This window comes from Mastigoproctus giganteus, chromosome 6 (genome assembly GCF_048544385.1).
Source record: "Mastigoproctus giganteus isolate SK-2022 chromosome 6, ASM4854438v1, whole genome shotgun sequence".
In the NCBI taxonomy this organism is placed as follows: Eukaryota; Metazoa; Arthropoda; class Arachnida; order Uropygi; family Thelyphonidae; genus Mastigoproctus; species Mastigoproctus giganteus.
Window position 1 is genome coordinate 43,379,499 of NC_143580.1, and position 14,343 is coordinate 43,393,841.

At 38.9% G+C, this 14,343-nt stretch overlaps 1 protein-coding gene across 4 annotated transcripts in view; it reads right to left on the reverse strand.

The window, feature by feature from the left end:
• LOC150084203 (sodium/potassium-transporting ATPase subunit beta-like) overlaps positions 1 to 14,343 on the reverse strand; it is a 103,409-nt gene that overhangs the window by 25,795 nt on the left and 63,271 nt on the right. For all 4 annotated transcript variants that reach the window (XM_090375097.1, XM_090375098.1, XM_090375095.1 and 1 more), the window contains exon 5: positions 7,625 to 7,815. In XM_090375097.1, coding sequence (XP_090231223.1) covers positions 7,625 to 7,815 — 191 coding nt within the window. The remainder of the gene's footprint in view (positions 1 to 7,624; positions 7,816 to 14,343) is intronic.

Genomic DNA, 14,343 nt, shown 5'->3' on the forward strand with positions numbered 1-14,343 from the left:
AAGGAAAGGGATGAATCAGATTGGTCCACTTGATATCGATGGTTCGGCTGTTGATGATCCTGCTTATATAGCAAACAAACTGAATGAGTATTCTGAATCTACATTCACACATGAGCAGTTATTAGGAAGGAAGATGCCAGAAGGTTATCAAATTATAGCAGGGTGCTTAATGATTTTGTAATAAAGGGAGAGAAAAGTGAAGGAGAAATTTTTGAAGTTATAATTATGAGAGCATCCTTAGCCATAATTATGAGAGTATCCTTGGACTCAGGGGAGGTCTCCACGGGCTGAAGACGTGCAAATGTATCTCCAATTCACAAAGGGGGATTGAAGGGTGACACGAGTAATTACAGACCAGTTAGTTTAACTTCTGTTCCCGGTAAAATAATGGAGTCACTGGTTAAAGATGCATTGCAGGATCATCTAGACAAGACTGCAGCAATAATTCAGACAAAGCATGGGTTTGTTAGGGGAAAGTCTTGTCTGATAAATTTAATTGGATACTATGATGTGATTACAAAGGAACTGGAGGTAAAAAAATAATTTTTATATCATATACTTTGATTTCAGGAAAACTTTTGACACTGTTGCGCATGGAAGACTACTGTACAAATTGGAGCAGAATGGTATTAAGGGTAAGTTGCTACAATGGATAAAAGGATGGTTGAGTGGGAGAAGACAGAGGATGGTAATCAGTGGGTGCTGCTCTTCATGGACTAATATTATTAGTGGAGTTCCACGGGGTTCGGTGTTTGGCCCACTGTTGTTTTGTATATTTATCAATGATATTGATGAAGGTATATCAAGCTTAGTGTCGAAGTTTGCAGATGATAGAAAGGTTGGCAGGGTTGTTAATGACAGTAATGGTAGTGTGTTACTGCAACAGGATCTAGAAAATTTGGGCAGATGGGCTGAGAAGTGGCAACTGAAGTTTAACACTGACAAATGCAAAGTACTGCATATGGGTAGAAGTAATCCCAGAGGAATGTACCAACTGTGTGGTACTACACTTAGGGTGGTAGAAAATGACAAAGACCTGGGAATAATTGTGCAGTCAGATATGAAGTTTTCTGAGCAATGCAAACAAGCTGCAAGAGCAGGTCATGGGGTTATGTCAGTGATATACAGGAATTTTGCTAGCAGGGAAAAGAAGGTGATTATCCCTTTGTATAAGGCAATGGTCAGGCCACGCCTTGAGTACTGCGTACAGGTCTGGAGGCCTCATTTTAGGAAGAATGTAGATTTGCTTGAGTGTGTACCGAGAAGGGCAACAAGATTGATGAGGGAAATGAAGGGATCCTCTTGCCAAGAGAGGCTTAAGTTCTGCAAATTGCAGCAGCTGGAAACTACGCACCTGCGAGGTGATCTGTTTGAGGTGTATAAGGCCTTAAATGGGTTGAGCATGCTGAATTCTGATGGGATTCTTCCACTTGCTCAGATTATGAACCTAAGGGGGTATAAATTCAAATTGAGGAAAGACAGTTGTACAATAGACGTGCGGAAATTTGCCTTTAGCCAGTGGGTAGTGGATTGCTGGAACAAACTTCTATCTGTCATTGTGGAAGTTGATAGCTTAAATAAATTTAAGGAAGAACTGGACAAACATTTAGAGGGAATGGTTGTCTTTTTTTTTTCTTTTTCTTTTGTTTTTTTTTTTTTTTTTTTTGGCTGATGCTACATAAGCTGACGAGGCTTGTGGGAGCCAGACATGTTCAAAGCCACTAAGTGGATTTTCTTATTTATTGATTCGAAATTATTGTTTTTCTAAAACTTTTGATTTAAATTTAGGAATATAGCATTATTTTCTGATTTTCTGATTAATCTGGTGTATTTATTCTTTACTTGGCCTTGTAATTGCATAAAAGTATCAGTAAGGATATCAAATCCACGTGTTACAAGTTGCAGCTCCGCTGAATGAGAAGTTTTTTAGCCATATTTAACTGCTTTATTGACCAATTGTTACATCAAATTATTTTCTATAAGTAGCTTATAGACCTGGTCAGGATCGTTAGTTTATTCTGAATTGAGACAGTGAGATTTGGAACTTAATTAATACTTAAGTGTCCGTAGATTTACTGCTCGTAACTTGCAGCCATTGTGTCCGTAGATTTACTGCTCGTAACTTGCAGCCATTGTTATACGATACAATGTTATATCCCGAACTAGATAGTGTTAGTATAGTATATAATATAATATTGTCAATTAATCAGTAAAATCTATTAATTTTGTTAAACTTTGTTGTCAATTAAATTGTACTTTTAACTAAATACATATAACGACTTAGATTACAAATGTAACATAATTAATTAATACATAACTTGATACGGAAGTTATATAAACGGAACTCGTAGATAATACTTGATACTGAAAAATATATATAGTGTTATAACTGTGTTGGGATACAAGTTTAAGGTTATTATTTTGTACTGAAATTAAATCGAAATCATGACTCAGACCAGAGCAGCAAAGCAAAAGGCTCAAGCTAATGGGAGTGCTGTGGCTCAGAGGAGAACTGAGGGTGGGCAGTTGCCCTCTGAATCACAGCCTTTTAAAATGCACTATTTGCATGATGTTTATGGAGCAATCGGGAACAGGACATGATATTGCCATGGGGGATGTCTTTGTATGTGCGCGAAGCAAGGAATGTAACGAAATCAGGCGACAACTCAGCGTTGTGGGTCTATATGAGAGCTTGAAGGACAGGGTGGATGCCCTCGAAGGATCTAAATTGAGGGGCCCATCAAGCTCTCAGCTGCCCACACCAATGCCAGAGCTTGCACTTGGTCATCACGCAAAACGGCGGCAACCCCCAAGGCAGAATGCACTGGTCCCACAGGAAGTAGTAGTTGTTGGTGACTCTATTGTCAGGGAAATGGAGAACATGCTTTGTAAAAAGGATAGGTCGAACAGGACCAGAGTATGTCTGCCAGGGGCAAAGGTTGATGACGTTCTAGAGCTGATATCAACTTTTAAGGGCACAAAAGGTGATATAGTTGTACACGTTGGCACTAATGATATTAAGAGTGGGAGACCGGCAGAATTACTTACAAAGTACAGGTCACTGTTGAAAAAAAAGCTGTGGATTAGGGTTGAATTTGAAAGTGTGCAATTCTGCCCAGACACAATAGGAGGGAGAATATGATGAGATCCTTGTTGATCAATTTGGCCCTGAAAAGATTATGCAAGGCTCAAGGAGTAGAAATCTTTTTCAGCCTAGTCTGTACTTGTTAACAGGAGAGACTGCTTCTACAGGGATGGGATACACTTAAATAGAAAGGGTGCAAGAATATTTGCTGATGCTATCGAGGCAGTGTTAGGTGGGTCGGAAAACTGCCAACTTGGGAGGATACAAGGACTAACAGATTAACAGTAGCCACTGGCAGAGACGAAAGTGATTCTTGCACTGCTTCTATTGGAATGAGCAGAAGCCTGAAAAACAAGATGCAGATAATTTCAGAGACTGCTGGAAGTCATTGCGGTACAAGTAAACACATGGGTTGTGTTAGGCTAGCTAAGAATAACAACAGGTACATGTATACTTGAGTGTACACCAATGCTAGGAGTTTGGTAAATAAATTTGATGAATTTGAGGTATTGCTCAAAGCATCAAAGGCAGTTATTGTTGGGATATCAGAGACATGGTGTCACACAGATATAAGGAATGCAGAACTTGAATTTGGGGAGTACAACGTCTACAGAAAGGATAGACAGGATAGGAAGGGAGGAGGGGTTATGCTATTAGTTAAGAAACACATAAAATCCAAGGAAGTGAAGCCAGTCGACAACACTGGACAGTGCAGTGTCGAGTCAGTTTGGTGTGACATAAGCATTGGGAGTAGGAGTGTGCTATAGGCCTAATGACTCTGATGAGTATAATAAGAAACTGTACAGGGAAATAGAGTGGGCCAGTAAATCAGAGAGTCTTATAATGGGGGATTTGAATTTCCCAGATATTGACTGGAATTTGTGGGTTGGTCACTGACATACTAGCAAGGCTTTTGTGGATTTATTGGATGATTGTTTTCTACATCAGCATGTTCGGGAGGCAATTAAAGGGAGTAATACTCTTGATTTGATTATCAGTAGTGATTCTTCATGCATTAAGAATCTGCAGATAAAGGAAACACTAGGTGGCAGTGATCACAGTGTGCTGAAGTGGGATTTACTCAAAGAGGTAACTACCATTAGGGGTAAAGGGAAGGGTTATTGCTTTCGTAAAGTTGACTACGATGGTCTGAGACAGTATTTAAATTCTATACAGTGGGACCAACTGATGATGTTACCAACAGCAAATTCAAAATGGGAAGCATTCAAAGAACTTATCTTGGAAGCTACTAGGCTTTACATACCAAATAAGAAATGTTCAGGGTTTAGGCCTAAATGGATGTCAGATGAACTAATGAGATATATGGCAGAGAAGAAAAATGCATGGGATACATATAAATTAACATGTGACACAAAAGCCTATGATAGATATAAGTTGATCTGTAACCAAGTTACAAAGGAGGTTAGGCAGGCGAAGGCAGATTGTGAGAAATCTTTGACAAGGGATGCAATGAAAAACAGCAAAGAGTTCTTTACTTACGTAAACTCTAGAAGGAAGGGGATGAATCAGATTGGGCCACTTGATATCGATGGTTCAACTGTTGATGATCCTGCTCAGGTAGCTAACAAACTAAATGAATATTTTGCATCCACATTCACACATGAGGAGTTATTCAGCGAGGGGAATGCAGAGGTGTATTCAACTCTGGCTGTAAGCTAGATAATCTTGTAATAACTGAGAGTACAGTGGAGGAGAAATTGTTGAAGATAAACACAAGAAAAGCGCCTGGGATGGATGGGATCTATCCAGTTATATTAAAGGAGGCAGCAAAGGAAGTAAGCAAACCCTTAACCATAATTATGAGAGCTTCCTTGGACTCAGAGGAGGTATCTGTAGACTGGAGATGTGCAAATGTGACCCCAATTCACAAAGGAGGATCAAAGGCTGACACAAGTAATTATAGACCTGTGAGTGTAACTTCTGTTCCTGGAAAATTAATGGAGGCACTGGTTAAAGAAGCACTGCAGGATCATCTACACAAGACTTCAGTTATAGCTCGGACACAGCATGGTTTTGTTAAGGGGCAAGTCTTGCCTGACCAATTTGATTGTATACTATGATGCAGTCACAAAAAGAACTGGATGTGGAGAATAACTTTGATATTATATACTTGGATCTTAGAAAGGCTTTTGATACTGTTGAAAGGCTTAGAAAGGCTTGATACTGTTGCACATGGAAGACTGCTGCAAAAATTGGAGCAGTGTGGCATTGGAGGCAAATTGCTGCTATGGATAAAGGGGTGGTTTTCTGTATTTATAAATAATATTGATGATAGTATATCAAGCTTAATGTCCAAGTTTGCAGACGATACAAAGGTTGGCAGGGTTGTTAAGGACACTACTGACGCTACGCTTGTGCAAGAGGATCTGGAAATGTTGAGCAGATGGGCTGAGAGGTGGCAAATGAAGTTTAACATTGACAAATGTAAAGTACTACATATGGGAAACAGCAACTCCAGAGCAACGTATCAACTCTGTGGTACTGCACTGACAGTGGTAGAGAATGAAAAGGACCTGGGGTTAATTGTGCAGGCAGACATGAAGTTCTCTGTGCAGTGCAGACTGGCTGCAAGAGTAGCTCATCTCATGGTGTCTTGTCAATGATATACAGGAAGGTTTCTAGCAGGGATAAGGAGGTGATTATTTCCTTGTATAAGGCAATGGTCAGGCCACACCTTAAGTGCTGTATACAGGTCTGGAGGCCTCATTTCAAGGATGTAGAGCTGCTGGAACGAGTACAGAAGGGTAACAAGATTAGTGAATGAAACAAAGGGTTGCTCTTACAAAGAAAGGCTTAAGTTTTGCAAATTACAGTGTCTGGAGACTAGGCACCGGCTAGATGATCTGATAGAGGTGTATAAAGCCTTGAATGGTTTGAGCATGCTCAATGCTGATGGGATTCTTCCTCTTGCTCAGAATAATCACCCGAGAGGGCACAAATTCAAATTGAGGAAAGACAGATGTAGGATAGATGTGCGGAAATTTGCCTTTAGCCAGCGGGTAGTTGGTTGGTGGAACAGACTTCCATCCCTTGTTGTGGAGGTTGATAGCCTAAATAAATTTAAGGCTCAGCTGGACAGGTATTTCGAACGAACAGAGGGGTGAAGTGGAAGGGTTTTTTTTTTTTTTTTTTTCTTTTGGCTGATGCTGCATAAGCTTGCTTTCTTGCATCATATACCTCTACTAATGCTAATACTTGCTTTCTTGCATCACATGCCTCTATTACCATTATGGTTTGCCTACTGGTTTTTGTAATTGGTTATCGAGTTTTCTCTCTGATAGCTCACTGAGGGTGATGGTAGATGACTCTCTGTCTTCTAACTTCTCCACTAATGCCGGTGTCCCCCTAGGTTCATTTCCTTCCCCCACTATTTTCCTCTTGTATATTAATAACCTACTTCCATTGACTGGAAATCCTATCCCTAGTTTTGCCGATGATAGCACATTGCATACCACTTTCCAGTTTGAGAAACCTTGCCCTACTCAATCATCTTCAACTTCTCGAATATCCGCTACCAATTCCTTAAATGCCAATCTAAGTTGATTTCAATCCTTTTAAAACTCAGTCTTGTCTTATATATCGCAAAAAGGATTCTTCTGCTCATATGCAGAAGAATGCTTTGGTGACACTTTGATTTCTAGGCAAGATGATAAATCTCTTTTGGGGACTACCCTGACTTCTAATCTCTCTTGGCACAAGCACATTACAAATATTGCTTCCTCTGCATCTAAAAAACTTGGTTTTCTCTTTCGCTCTCAGGGTTACTTTTCTTCCAAACAGCTGTTCACTCTGTACAAATTGCAAATCCGCCCTAGTATTGAATATTGTTCCCATATCTGGGGAGGTGCCCCCAAAACCTCTCTCAGGCTTCTAGATTCCATTCAGAAGAGGGCAGTTAGGTTAATTAATGACTCATCTCTAACAGAGTCTCTCCACCTGCTGTCTCATAGACATACTGTTTCTGCTGCATGCCTTTTCTACAGATACTTCCATGGGCACTGTTCTTCTGAATTGGCTTCTATAATTCCCACTCTCTCTTTTCAAACAGTCCAAAAACGTGCTGCCAACATCCGTTTACTGTCCAACTTCAAACTCACAGAACCAACTTTTCATCTTCCTCGTTTATTCATTCAACTGCCGTTTTCTGGAACAGCTTTCCTTCATACATATTTCCTGAAAATTAGTCTACAGAAGTTCAAGTCTAATGTCAACAAATATCTTTCGTCTTCTCAACATCCAACCCAAGCACAGTACTATAGGTTCTAACACCTCTCGTGTTTGAGGTTTTCATAAAAAAAAAAAAACTGAAAATACTGTAGTTTTTAAAATCTGATTTATAAGGAAAGTGAAATTTATGAGATTCCACAATTTATTTGTCAACTTCTGCTAATGCTTTAAGTAATAGTGATTTTCCACTTGGTGGATAAAATCAGAAATAAGTACTTTTGTAGGTCTTACACTATTTATTCTTTTAATTTGTGTTATAAAACCATACTATGGAGTCAAAACTTATCTTACCTTTTCTATCCTCAAAAGAACACAGGGGTTGAAGGTATTATTTTTGGACACATATCCAAAGTTGTTAGCTGCAGTACATTCTTCTCCTAACCATGTGAGATCAAAATAACAGGGTTTATCTTTTGTTGGGTTTTCTAACCAGCAGTGAACGTAGGATTTTCTTATTACTTCTGGACTTAGAACTGAATAATCTGCAATAGAAGAAACTTGGTAAGAGTGATAAGCTAATACAGCGTTTCCCATGTGTGGTACGTGAGACGATTTTAGGTGATACACAGGCAGACATTTACCAAATAACTTGACACATTCAGAACAGATTCTGGAGATTGCTTCAAATGGCTTCTTGAAACAAAGTCACATCATTTTGGTTAGGAATTAATCTCAGTATCCAAACATATCAGAGAAGGCAGCTAAATATCTTTTGTCCTTTCTGACTACATTCACATATGACTTGAGATTCTCAGTAGTTAACACCAAAACTAAAAAACGGAATCGTCTTATTGATGTAGATCTTCATCTTAAACTAAGCACATCTAAACTAAGCAGATCTTCATCTTAAACTGATCCAAATATCCCTTTATTACTGACTTATCATAAACAGCCCCATTCTTTTCATTGAAGAATTTATTTTAGGTATGCATTTTTGTAAATCAATTAGATTTATTTATTTAAAGAGATAAATACTGTATAATATGTGAAAAACTTTTAATAACAAATGGTGTGAAGCTTTCAGGGTCAAATGGGCCCCTTCATCAGCAAATTCTAATGGGATAGACATTACAGACAAAATTTAACAGATACAGAGTTGTGCGCACAGTGATGTGTGCATGGTCATGAGATTAAACATTCAACTACTAGATTGTTACTCCTTGTTGTTGCACGGACGTGTGTGGATTTGTTGCCAGCGTTTATCCAGTTTCAAGATAGTTGCCTCCAAGATAGGGTGTAGCCTCGTGCCCTTGCAGCGATTCATAGTTCTTGAATTGCATGATATGTTAAGCAACTAACCAGGGCAGTGGCGAAAGTTTTGGGATTGGTCAATCACTTTGTAATTGCACTTGGGGTTAAGGTTGTGGTGGGTCGACCAGAAGTGTTCCGCAATTGCAGATTGGTCAGTCTCACCAAGGCGAATTAACCTGTCATGCTCTGCAAGGCAGTCTTGAAGGCATCTCGAGCTCTCTCCTATGTAGCAGCTGCCACAATCTTTGCAAGTTACGTGGTATACCACACTGCTGCACAAAAGAGGGGCAACCAGAGTCTTCACGTTAGAAACCAGAGAACACAAGCTCCTACTGGGTAGTTGCACGCATTTTATGCGGCATTCCCAGAGGATTTTCGAAATTTGGGCCGACATGCCCGGATAGTAGGGAATGTAGGCGGTGGGTATATTATCATGCATTGATGACAGTCTCGGGTGGATCGTGAGCTCTTGCGCTTGCAATAAGCACTTGTCTAATATGTCGGTTGGATAGCCACAATTGACCAGGTCCATTCTCACTCTAGAAATCTCGGTGCACCTAGCTTCATCTGAGCTGGAATGGCTCCAAGCACGGGAGAATAGGGTGCGCGCGGTGCTGTTGAGATGGCTAGGGGCGTGGCCCAGTCTGTAGTCGGTAAACTACAGATCAGGCCATTATTTTCATTTATTTATTTGTTTGTTTGTTTATTTTTTATTCTTTTAATTTAATAACATTGTTCTGCTTTCATTGATTTATTCATGAATTTTGGTTTTATTTTATTAAAAGTATGTATTAAAGTGAGTCAATTAAAAGAAAAATATTAAGTAAATAATAGTACAGGTGGTAATGCAGTATGGCAAAAATTGTGAAGGTGGTAGGCAAATAACTGAAGTTTGGGAAACACTGAGCTAATGGATTTTGAGTCCTGCTGTTAATTTATTCTGTAGTATTCCTAGTTTTTATTATTCCTGGTTTTTGGCAGTGATAGAACTTAGCTGAAGCCTTCCCACATCCTACCCTACTCCAGCCAAATTGGGGGGGCAAAGGTTAGTATGGATTACTTAATCCATGGTTAAGTTCATATACAAATTTGGTTAGCATGGATTAACTGTGCACAGTTAATCCATGCTAACCAAATTATACCAACTGACTTATATTTGATTTATGATCTAAAATGGATAGGTAAAAAACAAAAAAAAAACCGCTTGGGAAAAAGGCACTGATTAAAATCATAAATAATTTCAATTTCCAGGATTTACTAGTATAAAAGTGGATATGAAGACCACATAATGAACAAGAAGACACAGGAAACAGAAAATCAAAAAATTTCAAGTTGTGAAAAAGGTGATGAATTTTGTATATTATAATTAATAAATATAGCATTATTCAAACACTGCTGTTTTGTCAGCACTTTTAATGTGGTTAATTTTAAATGTGAACTATACCAGTTCATAAATTTATAAAGAAGTGTGTTTCTTGAAAGGTTTCCATGTATTTTATACTTGTTTAAAGACATTTGGATGATTCATGCCTATTTAATGTACCATTTTCTTGTATTCTGTTAGTGTTCCCAAACTCACTTGAGGCACACTTTTCGATTAACAGTTCTGAAAGTGGTAGCATGCTTCCATATACAAATATAAGGTGAACAGATCTGGAAAATTCACTGTGGGCCCCCTCATTGTCACTGCTGTTTTATGTGGAGGTTGAAATCATAAAAGGCATCTTGTCTGTGATATATAGGACTTGCACAAGTAGGGAAAAGGATGTGAAAAGGAAGTCATCACTCTGTATAATGGTGAGATGCATTCAGAATATTGTGTTCAAGTCTGGAGGTCGCACTAAAAGAAAGACATAGAACTACTAGAAAGAACAACTTAGAAAGTGCAAAAAGGCCACTGTAGCCGAGTGGTCGGGCATGCGAGTGCATAAGTACATGTGCCTTGAGTGACCGGGGTTCAAGCCCGTGACTGCTGAATATGGTGCTGTTTCTTGCATTCTGTCTATCTTGTGTCATCCCAGAGTATAAACAGAAAATTTATTTATTTATGTATACTCACATCTGGTGAGTATGGGCTTGGCACACCCAGGGTCCTGAGCTGGATATCATCATTCTTCTCTTTCTTGGTGATTCCCTTCTACTTTTTACTCTCTCTCTCTCTCTCAGGGTTACTCGGGAACTTTTTTTTTTTTCCTGGTGCAGCATAAGCCTCAGGCTTCCTTGCATCATATGGATATTAATAATAATAATAATAATCTAATTGCAAAAGCCTCAGCATCTCAACCAGCTGGGTCCATGTGACTAGAAAATGGAAGCCAACTGGAGTTGTGAACGTTAAAATCACCAAGGAAAAATACCTATCTGTTAGGAAAGTTGGACTAGAGAAAGTCAAGTTTCAAAGAAAGGAAATTAAAGAGTTCCAAGTGATTAGCAGAGATGGGAGAACGATAGGAGGCAACAGATGAATTTCACGTATGTGATAGAGAGATTTTAAGTGTTAGAAGATCAAAAAGAGGAAATTCCAAATTACCAAGTCTCTGATAAGGAATATCAGAGTGGACATATGTACAAGTGCCACTCTAGCAACAAAAGGAATCATACAGCAAACAATTAGGACAACTGAGATGATCAGTGGTTGAATCAACCAATAATTGAGATTCTGTGAGAGAAGGTAAGTGGGGCTTGGCAGACTCTAAGTGGAAATGGACATTCATTGAGATTGGAACCAAGACCGTGTATATTTGTGAAATGAATGAGGAAGTGATTGGGAGGTTTAGAGCTTTTCAAAGAAAAGTTTGTTCTATTAGTTCAGAGTAGAGGCAGTGAGATTGCACACTAGCTAATCCAGATGCCTCCTAGAGAGTTATCAATAGGTTCACACTGGTGGACTATTCAGCAACTGGCCTGCAAACATTTTTGAGCTCTACCCTTAAAATGTAAGGAAGATTGGATCTTACCACGATGCCCATCGTAACCTGAAAAGATAAATATCATACTGCATGACAGAAGAGATGGGAGAAGTGTTACTGGAGCTTTGCTCTGGAGACTAAACAAGGTTTCACCACTTCAAGCCTGTAATAAGCAAAGTGGTGGTATTGCACTGGTTGATGAGAGTCATCCATACTTACGTGGCACCTGTGCGATGCCAGTGAAACCTGTCTAACCTTGTTATAGAGCTTTGGCTTGGCTAACTTTACAGAAAGAAACTAAATGCAAAAAGCTGACAAAAATAAATTTGCGTCGTATCTACCAGATACGATGTGAGCATCTGTGTTTCAATTCAAGGGAATATGATAAAACATTCTATACTATTATTGTTACTGTTTTCTCTTGTATATTTTTGTAATTGTTTTTAACAATTACAAAATGCAGAAACAAATTTATATCTGTATTTATTTGATGATATGGGTCAAAGTAATGCTTACACTCGCCTCATGAATTCTTGCTTGTTGCCACAACAGCCGATGTTGATGAGGGTAGGTGTTCTGGGATAGCAGTATTTCGAATGAGAGGGAAGATAAAGCTTGCGATAAAAACTTAAATAACTTCAAGGGGTGTGTCAGGTAGTAAACTACAGAAGATTATTTAGTCTCAACTGTGTCTACAGTAATGTCAGGAGTGTTGTCAATGAAGTGGTTGAATTTGAACTTCTGGTTAGGACATATAATAGGGCTAACAGAAATGTGGTACCACCTGGAAATAGGTGATGACGAGTTCCACTACAATATGTATAATGTATTTAGGAAAGATAGAAGGGGTGGTAGTGTCTTACTTCTTCTTATCAAAAACAGCCTTAGTGCAAAAAGAGCTTTTGCTCAGTCTGAAGTTATGTCTGCCAGCATGGAATCTGTGTGGTGTGAGTTAGTTGGAAGCAAAGGAACAATGAGAGTGAGAGCAATCTACAGACCAGAAGATTGTGAAGAATATAAAGAGAATCTTTACGTGCAGATGGAATGGGCAAGCAAGTGTGAATGTCTTATTATGGGTGACTTTAATCTGCCCCAGATTGATTGGAATAAGTGAGAGGGGAAACTCATGATGGGGAAAAACTTTTTAAAATAAACTAGATGATTATTATTTGTACTAGCATGTTAGAGAAGGTACTAGGGGTGAGAATATTCTTGACCTCATCATTATGAACAAATCAGATGACATCACAGAGCTTAAAGTAGATGAACCATTGTCAGGAAGTGATCATTCAGTCGTCATTGGAAGATGAAAAAAGATGTTGCAGTAGTTAAAGGTAAAGGCATGGGTTTTAACTTGAAAAGAGGAGTTTGATAGCAAAAGGTGAAATCAAGAAAGCATACATACCTTTAAGAAAATATTGCAGGAGGATGCCAAAATGGATAACTGCAGAGCTGGCTAGTCAAATAGAGCAGAAAAAGATACCAACCATGGGACAGTTACAAAGCAATATAGAGTACTGAAGCCTACAACAGTTACAACTTGAACTGTAATGGTACCAAAAATAAGGTCAGCGAGGCCAAGGCTGCATATGAGAAAGCACTGGCTAACAGAGAAAAGAATGGGGACAAGGAATTTTTCATGTATGTGAATACAATGAAGAAGAAAGCTAATCAGATCAGTCCCTTGCACACTGGGTGTGGGGAAAGTCTTAGATAACCCAGCTGATGTTGCAGATGAATTGAATAGGTACTTTGCATCGGTCTTTACTAATAAAAGACCTTTCATGCTGAGAAGAGGCTGAGCTATATGAAATTAGTGATGTCATAATTACAGATGATTGTTTATTAGGAAAATCTTTTGAGCATAAAGGCAAGTAAGGCTCCCAGAGTTCATGACATGTATCCTGTAGTTCTGAGTGAGAGCACTAAAGTGTGTACTGAACCATTGAGCTTAATTATGAGGGTATCTTGAGAGTGGAGAAAGGGACACACAACATGGCTTTGTTAAAGGAAAATCATGTTTAACCAATTTAGTAGGCTATTTTGACACAGTTACTCATGAGCTAGATATAGAGAACAATTTTGACATAGTTTATTTTGATTTTAGCAAAGCATTTATCTCTGTCCCTCATTAGAGGTTACTGTACAAGCTGGAACAGGTTGGGATTACTGGTAAGATTCTAAGATGGATTGCTGGGTGCCTGCAGGGCAGAATGCAGAGGGTTGTGATTAGTGGATATTGTTCAGGTTAGTGTAACATCAGGTGTGAGGTCCCTGGAGGATTGGTTCTTGGACCACTGTTGTTTTTCATTTTCATAAATGACATCGATGAAGGGATAGAAGGTGTGATGTCAAAATTTGCAGATGACATAAAGATTGGCAGAGTCGTTAATGATCAGCGCCAAGCAGCACTGCTTCAGGATGACTTGAACAGACTTCAAAGATGGTAGAGAAGTAGCAGTTATGTTTTAATGCTGCTAAATGCAAGGTCTTACACTTGGGAAATAGCAATCCCCAAATTAATTACACACTTGTTGGGATTGAATTAAAAACAGTGAAGGAGGAAAGGGATCTGGGAGTTACAATATGGGCAGATATGAAGTTTTCTGAAAAGTGTAAACACAGCCAGGAAAGCCCATAATGTCCTATCAATGATTTATCGAACATTATCCTATATAGATAAGGAGGTAATAATCCCACTATATGAAGCATTTGGAACACTATGTACAAGTATAGAAACCTCATCTAAAAAAGGCATTGAGCTTCTTGAAAGGGTCCAAAGACAGGCAACTTAAATGGTGAGATCAGCAAAGGATGACCATATGAGGAAAGACTCCGATTATGTGGGTT